This window comes from Pongo abelii, chromosome 8 (assembly GCF_028885655.2).
Source record: "Pongo abelii isolate AG06213 chromosome 8, NHGRI_mPonAbe1-v2.0_pri, whole genome shotgun sequence".
NCBI lineage: Eukaryota > Metazoa > Chordata > Mammalia > Primates > Hominidae > Pongo > Pongo abelii.
The window spans coordinates 21,925,926-21,938,780 of NC_071993.2; the positions used below are offsets into that span (position 1 = coordinate 21,925,926).

The following is a 12,855-nucleotide window of genomic DNA, read 5'->3' on the forward strand; positions in this document are numbered from 1 at the left end:
GAGCGCCAACGTGATGGATTAGAGATGCGCAACCGTAATAATTTCTGTAAGTTTCTTTCTAAACTAAAAAGTGGAAGTTTATTATTGAAAGTAACTTACAGCATTTGTAAGCTTCTTTTGGTAGCCATGCTTAGTAATCATTTTGCAGGTTTTAAAAAACTGTCAGTACCAAAAAAGGCCTAAAGGTATACTAACAGAATGGAAGGGGAAATTTAAATCTTTGCTTTCAGTAACCCTCTAAGTATTTTTGGATCTATAGGATTTATTTAAAGTAAATTTAGTAAAGCATATTTACTATCGCTTATGAAAATATCAATTTGATAAAAATAATATTTTTTCTCAATTTCAATTAAACATTTACTGTGTATTTAGTATATTACACATCAGGCACTGTGCTAGGTTCTTTCTAAAAAATTTTCTGCTCTAAATTTCCTCAATAAAAGCAGCTAAAGCATTAAGTCAAAACGTTTCCAAGTAAGTAATTTATCTTTTAAATGTTAGGTATGGACACACACACACACACACACACACACACACACACACACACTTTCTTCTGGTTAAACTACTTATCAAACGAACTGTTGCTATCATCCTTGAAACAAAAAGGCCAACACCATTTGCATTATGGGAATATTGCTCATTTAATTAATCCAAACCACCTGTCTAAATAGCAATTGCAATCTGTACTTCAATGTTAAAAAGATCCAGCTGAAATACAACCTTCCTAATTCTGATCATTTTGAGAACTATTTTTTCCACAGTTAAAGGGGTCACTATAAACATAAAAACTGGCATTGTTTTCCTTTGATTAGGTTACAGTAGCTTAAGTGTCTAAACACTAGAATTCCTCACACAGCTGTTAACTGTGGACCAGGGGACTGGCTCACATCTGCTTCTCACTTATTTCATTAATGGTTCACTTTCAGGTCCTAAAAGGATTGTTGTATCCCCTCCCCAAAGATACTGTGGAACCCATCTATGCCTGCCTTCTACATAGCTGACTTGTTCTGGTTTCTTTCTCTATACAATGCAAATCTCAGTGAACTCACATCTGTCACAGATCGACCCAATTCGTGGGCAATCTTTTCCCATCGACCTGGAGTCCCTCCTGGGAACTTAACCATACTTCTTGTCAGCTGGCTGAGGTCCTCTTCTGTCCATTCAGGTGCCTGCAAAACATTAAAGAAAATAAAAAAAGATAACTGGGAGAAAATAAAAAGATAATTGGAAGAATAAAAAAAGATTATTGGGAGATAATTGCAGTGAAGCAAATTATTGGCAATATGCTTTCTGTAAAAAACAATACTAAATTGTATCTAATAGTTTCAATAAAGATTTGAGCTGCACATTTAACACTGGAATGCAAAGCTCTAGAAGCCTGTTTCATTTTCCTATGTATACTAAGAAAGCATAAATATTGCAAAATCAGGTTTTGTAGACATTTTTTAAAAAAGACCATTCGGTTCTGAATTAAAATGAGAAACCATTCTCAAAGCTTATGAAATGCATCCTTGCTATAAAATGCAGTGCTGCTCAGAAATGCCTCACATAAAGTTACTATTAAAGGGCTCTCTTTTTTTAACACACACTTTAAAGAAAGCAAAAAAATTAAAAAACTTACAAGTATAAATGAAATGTGAACAAGTAAATATACTGGTCTGAAATCAGAACTGCAATGACACTTTTTGATCATTCTATGTAAAACGATATTCAATTTTAAAATATTATTTTTTCGAGAAGTTTAGCTTGTCAAATGTCACTATTTTTTTTTTTTTTTTAAACTTCGGAACAGAAATAAAATTAGAAACTCCTGTGGCCAAGACTCAAACCATCAAGTCCATGTAAAGCAGTATTTCATTTCATTTTGACGATTTCATTTTGGTCAACTTTTAGCTTTGACCAAATGATTAAACTAAATTTAAAAATACCTTAGCGATTATAAACACGCATATGCAAAAATACTAACAGCAAACATATTCTCTGCATTTTACTCAGCACTAGCAGTAGTCAAACCCCAAAGTGAGCACAACGAAATAAATTATTATCAAACGACAAATAACCATGTTACAATTATTTCACATTACATTTTAGTACTGAACCATTCCCCACCAGAGGCAATAAAGCACTCTGGTATTAAACAATACTCCAGTAGCCAGCATAGAGACTGAGGAAGCCTACCTTATTTTCCTTTAATTAAAATGAAAGAATGAAAGAAAAAGAAAGAGGGAAAGAAGGAAACCTTTGAGGCAAATACCTTTTCTAATCACCATTTCCGATAATGAACAGGCATACATCAGGCAGTTTGCATTACAGAACCATCAGCACAGAACAACAGTCAGAGGTGAGTGACCCCAGGGACTATCTCCACAGCTACAGCAAAGCTTCTCCCTGACACTAATCCTGCCTGTCATTCTCCCACTGTGCTCTAACCACACTGACATCCGCCTGCCTCACTGCAAGCTTAACGGGGCCCTTCCTGACTTTTTACTGTCTCCCCCAATCAATGGTTCAAGCGTGCTCTTTTCACCATGTCCAAATGGCAGCTTCACTCATAATCAAAGTGCATTGCCCCTGTTAAAGGGCTTTCCGAAAGGCTCTCCCATTTGCATTCATTTGCAAAGCAAACTACTTTTATTCACTTTGTTCTGCTATCAAGAATGTTCCCTGAAGCAGATAAATTGGCATAAATACAACCTGCCACTTAAGAGTCAGTAAATAATAGCCAATAGTAGGGAGGATTTTATCAATCATTCTATTTTGTATCCACTAAGAGCTGAAAGCCTCAAACATATTCATCAGTACAGCCTCTACAATACATGCATAAATTCACTTATATAAAAAGGTAGCCCACATTGGGTCTGGTCGGAATTTCTTTGATATTTAATGAATATCAGAAATCCAATTCTTCATATCAGATGACTTAAAAATTTACACGGAGGGTTTTTTCTTTCTTTCTCCTTGTCTTTATTTAAGGAAAAAAGTATTATTCTTATTCAGCTACTATTTAGAGAAATATAATTGGATTTTCAAGGAAATCATAGTTTTATTGCTAAAAAGCTTTAATAAGTAGAACAATCAGTTTCAGAAATGCAAAAGACTTAAGTTTTAGGCAGAATTTAAATAAGCTTACAGTAAAAGATCATGTCATGAAGAGCTTGAAGTTGATCACTGCATAAAGATATATACTGATCAAACCATATAGTATGTACAAAATCACACTAAATCAAATTACCTAATTTCTATGTTATTTTAACATTTCTGGAGCAAAAAAATTGTCTACAATGTCTAAAATATAAATCATTGTTTCAGGTAGTAAACTAAGGCTTTAAAATACTTTCTATTTTTAACAGATCGGCTTCCCAAATACGCTGCATACATAAACACTGGCATTAAAAACAAATCTGATTTTAATTAGATTAATGAGAGTGTAAAAGTATAGTACTTTTCTAAAAAATAAACATTTTATATAAAGTATTTGGATTGAATTCCTGAAAAATCACCTACTGCTATGACAGTCTTAAGTTTCATAGTTATTTTATGGCCATAATTTTTATTATTGATATTTTTAAAGAGGCTCGATAGTGACTAGGGCCATAATCTGAAATCTGAGAGAACCCTTTTAGCAATGCATTATTCTCCCTCCTACAGCTGTAAGGCACTTTGGTGAATGTGTAATTCCTCGGCAATAGTTAGTTGTGTCTTTAGAAGCAACAGAGCCTCCTGTGATCCAGCTACTACAGCAGCCATGAGGGTGGCCATGGTGTGAATGTATTCTCCCTGTTCTAATCTGGAGCCAACTGTAGCTGTGAAAGTCAAATGAATGCATAAGCATACTGCTTTGCCACTTAAAACCATGTGTGTCCAATCTTATCGAAACACCGGGCCAAATATTCATTTCTACAGTAAAGTAATGGAAGATACCACATGGTGTGGAGACAGCTGTTGTGACTACACAAGCATTCCAATTTTGCATCAGAAAAGCCCATTATGGGAATAAATCTCCATACTGAATACAAAATAAAAAGTTTTCAAATTGTTCAATATGTTAATGTGATGACCTCAAAATATAGCAACCAAAGTAAGAACTGATATGAAAACTTAAATTATATTCCCAAATCATGTCCCTTTGGGATGGATTTTTGCCATAAAACCCACTATGTTCAAAGATTTGGTGTCTCTGAAAATCCTCTATATTCTTGGGGTAGGGCTGTATTTTTAAAGTAATCTATATGTACTTTTCCTCTCACAGCTTTGGACTATAAAATGTTAATTAGAAATCATCATATAATTTATTTGGCACTAAAAATTATGGCCAAATTAAAAAAATTTTTTAATGTACTTATTTATTGTATTTTTATACTTTAATGACAAAAGGCTCATTTCTAATAAATAGATACTGAAACTCTCTAATGAGCAATACTTCTACTGAAATTACCTATTAATAATAATTATTTATATAAATAAAGAAGCTAAAATTTTGGATTCAACTATTTTTAGTAGATTCAGCTCAACTCATAAATTCTCAGAAATTTTATCCAAGAAAATAACATTCTTACATAGCATCACCCAGTTAATATATAACACATTATTATACATAATAATATAACACATTATTAGCTATACATAACACATTAGGCATACATAACACATTATTAGATATATATACACATATTAGATGTATATATCTAATATGTATTAGATGGGATGGGATGAGATTGGATGTCTAATAATCTATCTCTTACCGGCTTAAGTTCTATAAACACTTTTAGTGCATTTAATTTAGTGCATAGTTTTCAGCTATACAATTTTCCTTTCCTATTTAAAAATGGAGGCGTGCCCTTGACAAATATATATAAATACATGGTATAAAAACAACAACAAAATTAAAAACTAAATGACCTCAAATGTCTTTTTACTCTTAGGAAGAGAAATTCTTTTTTGAGGACTATCTTCCTGACTTGCAGTTGGCTGCCTTCTTGCTCAGTCTTCACATGCCCTTTCGTGTGTGTGTGTGTGTGTGTGTGTGTGTGTGTGTGTGTGTGTGGCGTGGTGGGGGGAATGGGGGAGTCTGTTGTCTCTCTTCCTCTTCTTTTAAGAATACCAATACTATCGATTTAGGGCCCCACCCTTCCAACTTCATTAGCCTTAATTATCTCCTTACAGGCCCTGGCTTTAAATACAGTCACATTGGGAGTTAGGGCTTCAACATGTGAATTTGGGGGCACACAATTCCGTTCAGAATAGGCAGGACACAAAAAAACAAAAAACTAAAACAGAAGTCCACAATTTGGCCCAACTGGTTTTTCAAAATTCACTGAATTTATACAATACGTAGATAAAAGGGCAGGAATTGGCTTTTGTCCCTCTATGACACTGGCTGTGAATTAACATCTACTGAAATATACCAACTGGCAAAGCTTTGTGTCCTTAATCAATATTGGGGATCCCCCTAAATTTAAACAACGGTCCCCCTATAATCTTAGGGGAGTTATTGAACATAATATAAAGGACAAGTATGTATGCCTCACCCTAACCACAGGAATTCTGTCTTGCCTTAATTCCCCATGGTCATCACACCCATTGTTCTAAAATATCCCATAGTGGTCATGGACTCTCTGACCCAATGAGTCATGAATTAATTTTAAGACTCTGGCACTAAGAAATTGCCTTTTTAAAACGGACCCCATGGGCGTACTGCTACCCCATGGGCATACTGCTTCCCCATTAAAACAGTTAATATAGCCAAATGTAAATTAAAACAGGGCCTTTAATGATTAAAACCCACTATACAAGACCTATTTAGAAAAGGGGTGATTATCCCCACTGCCTGTCCATTTAACAGCCCAATTTGACCAGCTTTTACACTTGGGAGGAATGTGTGGTGCCTCCTGGTGGATTACTTCAACCTCAATGCTGTGGACTTCACTATGGACCCATACCCAATATAACTGAAATTACTGACTTCATCTAACCAGCAACTGGTAAATATTTTGGTATTATAGATTTGGTGAATATGTTTTGTTCAGTGCCTATTTCAACACTCCTGACTGCAGTTTGCCTCCAAAGGGACCCAATACAGTTTTACCCAGCTACCACGGGGTACTTTAAACAGCCTCACTGTAACACACAATCTTCGAGGGCAAGATTGAAACTGCACCCTACTTTCCCCAGGAATGCAGGTATGACATCACACTGATGACCTCCTCCACTGAAGAGATTCCTTTGATACACTCAGTTGGGACATACAAATGAAAGGAGCTCACAGGGTGACCCACTGCCTTACACACAGAGCAAGGCCTTGGTTGTATTTCTGAACATTATTGGGTAAACTGAAGGCAACTCCATCCATGACACTGTCAAGAAACAGCTATTGACTCTCATAGCACCCACCGTTTCTTTTAGGCTCTTTTGGGTTCTGGAGGAAATACACTTCTCATTACAAATTGTATTAAGCCCATATATGTTGTTACTTGCAAAACGACTCACCTTGAATGGGGACCCTTTTAACCAAAGGTTCTGGAATCTGTCCAAATTGCAAAACAACTGACAACCCTGCGTGTCTCCCACAGACTCCTTAACTGCAGAGGATTTAGCAGTCTTCTATTAGTGTGAGAGTTGTATGCAAGTAATGACTTGAAATGGTAAAACCACAAATATTTGGATTTTGCCAAAATTAAACTTTTAGTCTTTTAAAGAAACTATTTTTAAAAATGAAAAGGAAGACCACAAACTAGCAGCAAATATTCTTAACACATATCAGAAGAAAGATCTGTATCCCAATCTGTCTATTCATTCTCCTATTAATGGATATTTGGGTTGCTGCTAGCTTTCATTCATAAGGCTAGCTTATGAATGAATAGAGCTGCTATGGATATTCTGTAAAACTCTCTTAGTGGTCATGTTTTAATTTCTCACATATAAATACAGAGGGGTGGAATTGCTAAGGTCATAGGGAAAGCGTACGTCTAACTTCGTAAGAAACTACAGGAGTATTTTTCCAAAGAGGTGTTATTTTACAGTCTACCCAGCAATGGATGAGCATTCTTGTTGTTCCACATCCTTACCAACACTTGACATGGTCAGTTGTTTTAATTTTGACCATTCTGGTGGGACTGAAATATATCTTACTGTGGTAATAATTTGCATTTCCCAGATGACAAATGATTTTTTTTTTGTTTTTTTTTTTATTTGAGATGGAGTCTCACCCTATTGCCCAGGCTGGAGTGCAATGGTGCAATCTTGGCTCACTGCAACCTCCACCTCCCAAATTCAAACAAGTCTCCTGCCTCAGCCTCCCGAGTAGCTGGGATTACAGGTGCCTGCTACCAAGCCCAGCTAATTTTTGTATTTTTAGTAGAGACGGGGTTTCACCATGTTGACCAGGCTGGTCTTGAACTCCTGACCTTGTGACCCAAAGTGCTGGGATTACAGGCGTAAGCCACTGCGCCCAGCCAGACAAATGATCTTGAATATCTTCTCATGTGCTTATTGGCCAAGTGAATGCTTTCTTGAAGTACGTGTTCATGTCTTTTGACCATTTGTTAATTGGTTGTCTTCTTATTAGTTTTAAGACTTTTTTATATTTTGTAGATACTAGATCTTTGTCAGATATAAGTATTACCAAATATTTTCTTCTGGTCTATAATCTATATTTTCTTTTTTAATAGATTTTTTCCTTTTTTAGAGACAGAGCCTTGCTCTGTTGCCCAGGCTGGAGCGTAGTGGCACAATATGGCTCACTGCAGCCTCGAAATCCTGGGCTCAAGTGATCCTCCCACCTTGGCCTCCAAAAGTGTGGTATTACAGACATGAGCCACCACTCCTGGACCTTATATTTTCATTTAAAATTCTTTAACTTTTCCTTTGAAATAGCTTTAGGTTTATAGAAAGTTTTAGAAAATAGTACAGAGTTCCCATATACTCTTTACTCAGCAAACTATGGTGTTAACTATACAGCCATTGTGATAACAAGTCAGCCTCCAAAGTGTTCCTCAGTGATTCCCACTTCCTAGTATTAATGCCCTTGTGTAGTCTCCTTCCACAGTGGCTAGGGCTGACGTGTAAAACCAATAGGATACTGTGGAAGGGATAGGGTGTGTTTTCCAAGGATAAATGATAAAAGGTATATATACACACACACATATATATATACACATATACATATATATACACCCACACACACACATATATATATAAAATATATATATATATATATATATATACAGCTTCTGCCTTGCTCTTTCTCGGGTTACTTGTCTCTAGGGGAAGCCCACTGCCAAACAGCGAGGCCACTCAAGCAGCCCAATGGATAGGCAGTAATAGGAAGAGACAGTGTCTCCCTCAAGGTCAAAGGGCAAACAGTCTTTTTTTTTTTTTTTTTTTGAGACGGAGTCTCACTCTGTCGCCCAGGCTGCAGTGTGGAGTGCAGTGGCGCGACTTCGGCTCACTGCAAGCTCTGCCTCCCGGGTTCATACCATTCTCCTGCCTCAGCCTCCCAAGTAGCTGGGACTACAGGTGCCCGCCATCACGCCCAGCTAATTTTTTTGTATTTTCAGTAGAGACAGGGTTTCACCGTGTTAGCCAGGATGGTCTCGATCTCCTGACCACCCGCCTCAGCCTCCCAAAGTGCTGGGATTACAGGCGTGAGCCACTGCGCCCAGCCAGGGCAAACATTCTTATTGTCCAGTACAGTGAAGACATTGCCTCCCCAGAGGAATGGGTAGCCATGTTTACTGTCTGTTGTAAAAAATTTGAGTTACTTAAGTTCAGGATTCCTCATCTGTAATACACCACACTGGTTGTTTAGGAGTCAGTTGGCCCTCTTACTCTGTGGGAACTAAGCTCAGAGAAAAAGCAAAAAAATGCTGATACTCCAGCTACTGCTGCTGCTGTGAGTAATAAATTGCCCTTTGTCTCTGACCCAGGAGTCTCATGTCTTCTACCAGCATTCATGAAACTGTAGCAGGCTACCTTATTTGCTCACAAGTAAGGTAAAATCTCAAACTCTTTACAGTTTTTGACAGTTTTGGTAATGAGGATGGGATTCTCACAGAGACTCTTCCTCTTTCTGAATGAGGGCCTTGTAGAGATTTGCACAAGTTCCTGAGCACCTACAGTGAACATGTTAATTAAGTTATATTGTCGGTTGGGCAGTAAACGTCACTTCCTTTTACTGCCTATTAATAAGGAAGAATTGTGGAAGTGGCTGCATGCTGAATACCAGGAAATAGGTTCAAACACAGCTGCTATAAAGGCATCCTTATTGCTCCTAAATCTCTTCCAGGTTGGGGGACTTCCTTGCCATCCTGCTTGGTCCGCCTCAGGTCTGTCTGTACCACTGTAACAAGTACTAAGTACAAAGTAACAGTACTAAGATTCATTTTGTGTAGCCATAAAGTCTACACCCTTTCAGAAAACAATTAGAGATACACACTCATAATGAGCACGAAAAGAGAAATTCATGAGCACAAACCAGGCCAATCATTAGAACAATGGCTGGTTCACTTGGGAGACAAGAGGGCAGGGTGTGTAATGCTTCTTAAGGAAGAATGGGATCAGGTGGGTTGTCTTACAGTTCAACCTCTTCTGTAGTCTATTATGCTAACCTTAAATCCATTTGGAAATGACAGCAAAATGTCTCAAAGTGGGCCCTGGGTGCTTTCATCCTTTCAGGGAGATCTCACAGAGAAAGACACACTCTTGTATTACAGGAAACCAAGGACAACGACTTGAAGAGTATTCAGGCTCTTATTGCCCTGGACTGGATTTATTAATAGAATGCTAAATCCAGTGAAAGTGGAACAAAAGTAACCTCATGGAAAATGAGAAAGTAACTCAAAGAAGTTTACGTAAATCTATGCGGTCAGCCCTGCCACTCTGGAAAACTCCCCTAGCCCTTATGTTGAAATTTAGGAGGATTTAAGAGATTTTATCTTAGTAATGGGAAAGCAGATGCTCTGGATTAAGGTAGACTCACCAAAGGTCACACTGCTAGCTTGAGTCAGGCAGAGGGGCAAACTCCACGACCTCAGCTAGAAAGCACTGTGGCTAGGGCACTGTGTCAAAGAGCTCTCAAGATTGATACAGATGGTGTCAGACATGAGGACCTTCTTGCCATCTCATATAAACCATGGGTAGCCAAAACATTAAGCCACAAGCCACAGTACTGTGCTGCTCAGAACTAAAAACAATGTTAAGCCTTGTTTAATGGCATGGAGCCACTATAGCTCCCTGACTATTTGAACTGATCCATGACACCACCCTACCATGGTAGTAGAAGTCATTCAGGTAAGCCTGAACTCTCTGCCCGGGGTTGTTCTTGATGATCAAACTACAATAGATGTCCTCCTTGTGGGCCAAGGTGGAATCTGTACAATCGCTAATGCATCCTGTTACACCTGAGGTTTGGGGAGCTGGCACAAACATACTGATATTCTGGTAACTGCTATTGCTATCAGTAATAAACTGTCCTCTATCTCTGACCCAGGAGTTTTAAGTTTTCTACCAGCAGTATCTATGAAACTGTGGAAGGCTTAGTCCATAAATAGCATGAAACAAATTCTTCACAATTGTTGGCAATATATGCCTTTTCATTTCCTTAATGGTGTCTTTTTGAAGAGCAGAAGCTTTTCATTTTCATAAAGTTCAATGTATCTATTTCTCTATTTTTTTATGGTTAGTGATTAGAGTATCCTAAGAAATCTTTGCCTATCTCAAGGATGAGGCAGAGGTCAAGGTTCACTTTCTTTTTTTTTTGAGACGGAGTTTCCCTCTGTTGCACAGGCTGGAGGGCAGTGGTGTGAACTTGGCGCACTGCAACCTCTGCCTCCCAGGTTCAAGCGATTCTCCTGCCTCAGCCTCCTGAGTAGCTGGGATCACAGGCCCGCCACCATGTCTGGCTAATTTTTATATTTTTAGTAGAGATGGGGTTTCACCATGTTGGCCAGGCTGGTCTCGAACTCCTGACCTCAAGTGATCCGCCTGCATTGGCCTCCCAAAGTGCTGGGATTACAGGCATGAGACACCATGCCCAGCCTTCAAGGTTCATTTTCTATTATATGGATATCCAGTTGTTCCAATACCCTATCCTAGATAGGCGCCTGTAATCCCAGCACTTTGTGGGGCTGAGGCGGGCGGATCACCTGAGGTCAGGAGTGTGAGACCAGCCTGGCCAACATAGTAAAACCCTGTTTCTACTGAAAACACAAAAATTAGGCAGACGTGAGCCTGTAATCCCAGCTACTTGGGTGGCTGAGGCAGGAGAATCGCTGGAACCAAAGAGGAGGAGGTTGTAGTGAGCCAAGATTGTGCCACTGCGCTCTAGCCTGGCCGACAGAGCAAGACTTCTAGAAAGAAAGGAATGACTATCCTTTTTCCTTTTGGATTGCCTTGACACTACTGTCAAAAATCAATTGACCAGCTGGGTGCAGTGGCTCATACCTGTGATCCCAGCACTTTGGCAGGCCACGGCAAGAGATTCACTTGAGCACAGGAGCTCAAGATCAGCCTGGGCAGCATAGAGAGACTCTGCTTCTTTTTTTTTTTTTGAGACGGAGACTCGCTCTGTCGCCCTGGCTGGAGTGCAGTGGTGCGATCTTGGCTCACTGCAAGCTCCGCCTCCCGGGTTCACGCCATTCTCCTGCCTCAGGCTCCCAAGTAGCTGGGACTACAGGCGCCAGCCACCATGCCCAGCTAATTTTTTGTATTTTTAGTAGAGACGGGGTTTCACCGTGTTAGCCAGGATGGTCTCGATCTCCTCACCTCATGATCCGCCCACCTTGGCCTCCCAAAGTGCTGGGATTACAGGTGTAAGCCACCGCGCCCAGCCGAGACTCTGTCACTTAAAAAAAAAAAAAAAAAAAAGGCTGGGCACAGTGGCTCATGCCTGTAATCCCAGCACTTTGGGAGGCTGAGGTGGGTGGATCACAAGGTCAGGAGATCAAGACCATCCTGGCTAACACAGTGAAACCCCGTCTCTACTAAAAATACAAAAAAAAAATTAGCTAGGCATGGTGGCGGATGCCTGTAGTCCCAGCTATTCAGGAGGCTGAGGCAGGAGAATGGTGTGAACCCGGGAGGCAGAGCTTGCAGTGAGCTGAGATCGCGCCACTGCACTCCAGCATGGGCAAGAAAGCGAGACTCTGTCTCAAAAAAAAAAAAATCAATAGACTGTGTGTATATCTGTTTGAGGACCTTCTTTCAGGACCTACTTTTCTTACCTGTAAGAAAAACATGGTGATAGGCTAAAGTTTGTTTAAGATGCTCATCACAGCATTTTTTGTAATAAAATTATTTTAAATTACACATAAATGTTTACATTTATTTAAATCTTTGTCCTTAAATATAATACTGAACACTCTGACCACATGAGAAAGTCCTATCATGACTTGCAGTCCTTGTATTTTTTTCCCCTCATTTTTTATTTTTAGCTTCATGTTTCCAGTGCTCTATAAAAGTTATGTTCTGTCTTGCTCTTCCTGAAACAATAACACTATCATCAACTTTAAGGTTAGGAAACCAGCAAAAAAAGATGTAATGATTTTCTTAAGACCTCCTAGGAAGTTCATACAAGAGCCAAATTAAAATTCAAAGCTCTTAATGAAAAAAAATGTATTCTGGAAAAAACTTTAAGAATAAACGTTGCAGGAAGTCAGGAACCCCGAACAGAGGGACTGGCTGAAGCCATGGCAGAAGAACGTGGATTGTGAAGATTTCATGGACATTTATTAGTTCCCCAAATTAATACTTTTATAATTTCTTACGCCTGTCTTTATGGCAATCTCTGAACATAAATTGTGAAGATTTCATGGACACTTATCACTTCCCCAATCAATACCCTTGTGATTTCCTATGCCT

General features: G+C 38.9%; 1 protein-coding gene across 1 annotated transcript in view; it reads right to left on the bottom strand.

Annotated features, from left to right (window-relative positions):
* Positions 1–12,855, bottom strand: part of DNAJC1 (DnaJ heat shock protein family (Hsp40) member C1) — a 249,941-nt gene that overhangs the window by 48,026 nt on the left and 189,060 nt on the right. The window contains exon 9 of the mRNA XM_002820584.4: positions 1,050–1,169. Coding sequence (XP_002820630.3) covers positions 1,050–1,169 — 120 coding nt within the window. The remainder of the gene's footprint in view (positions 1–1,049; positions 1,170–12,855) is intronic.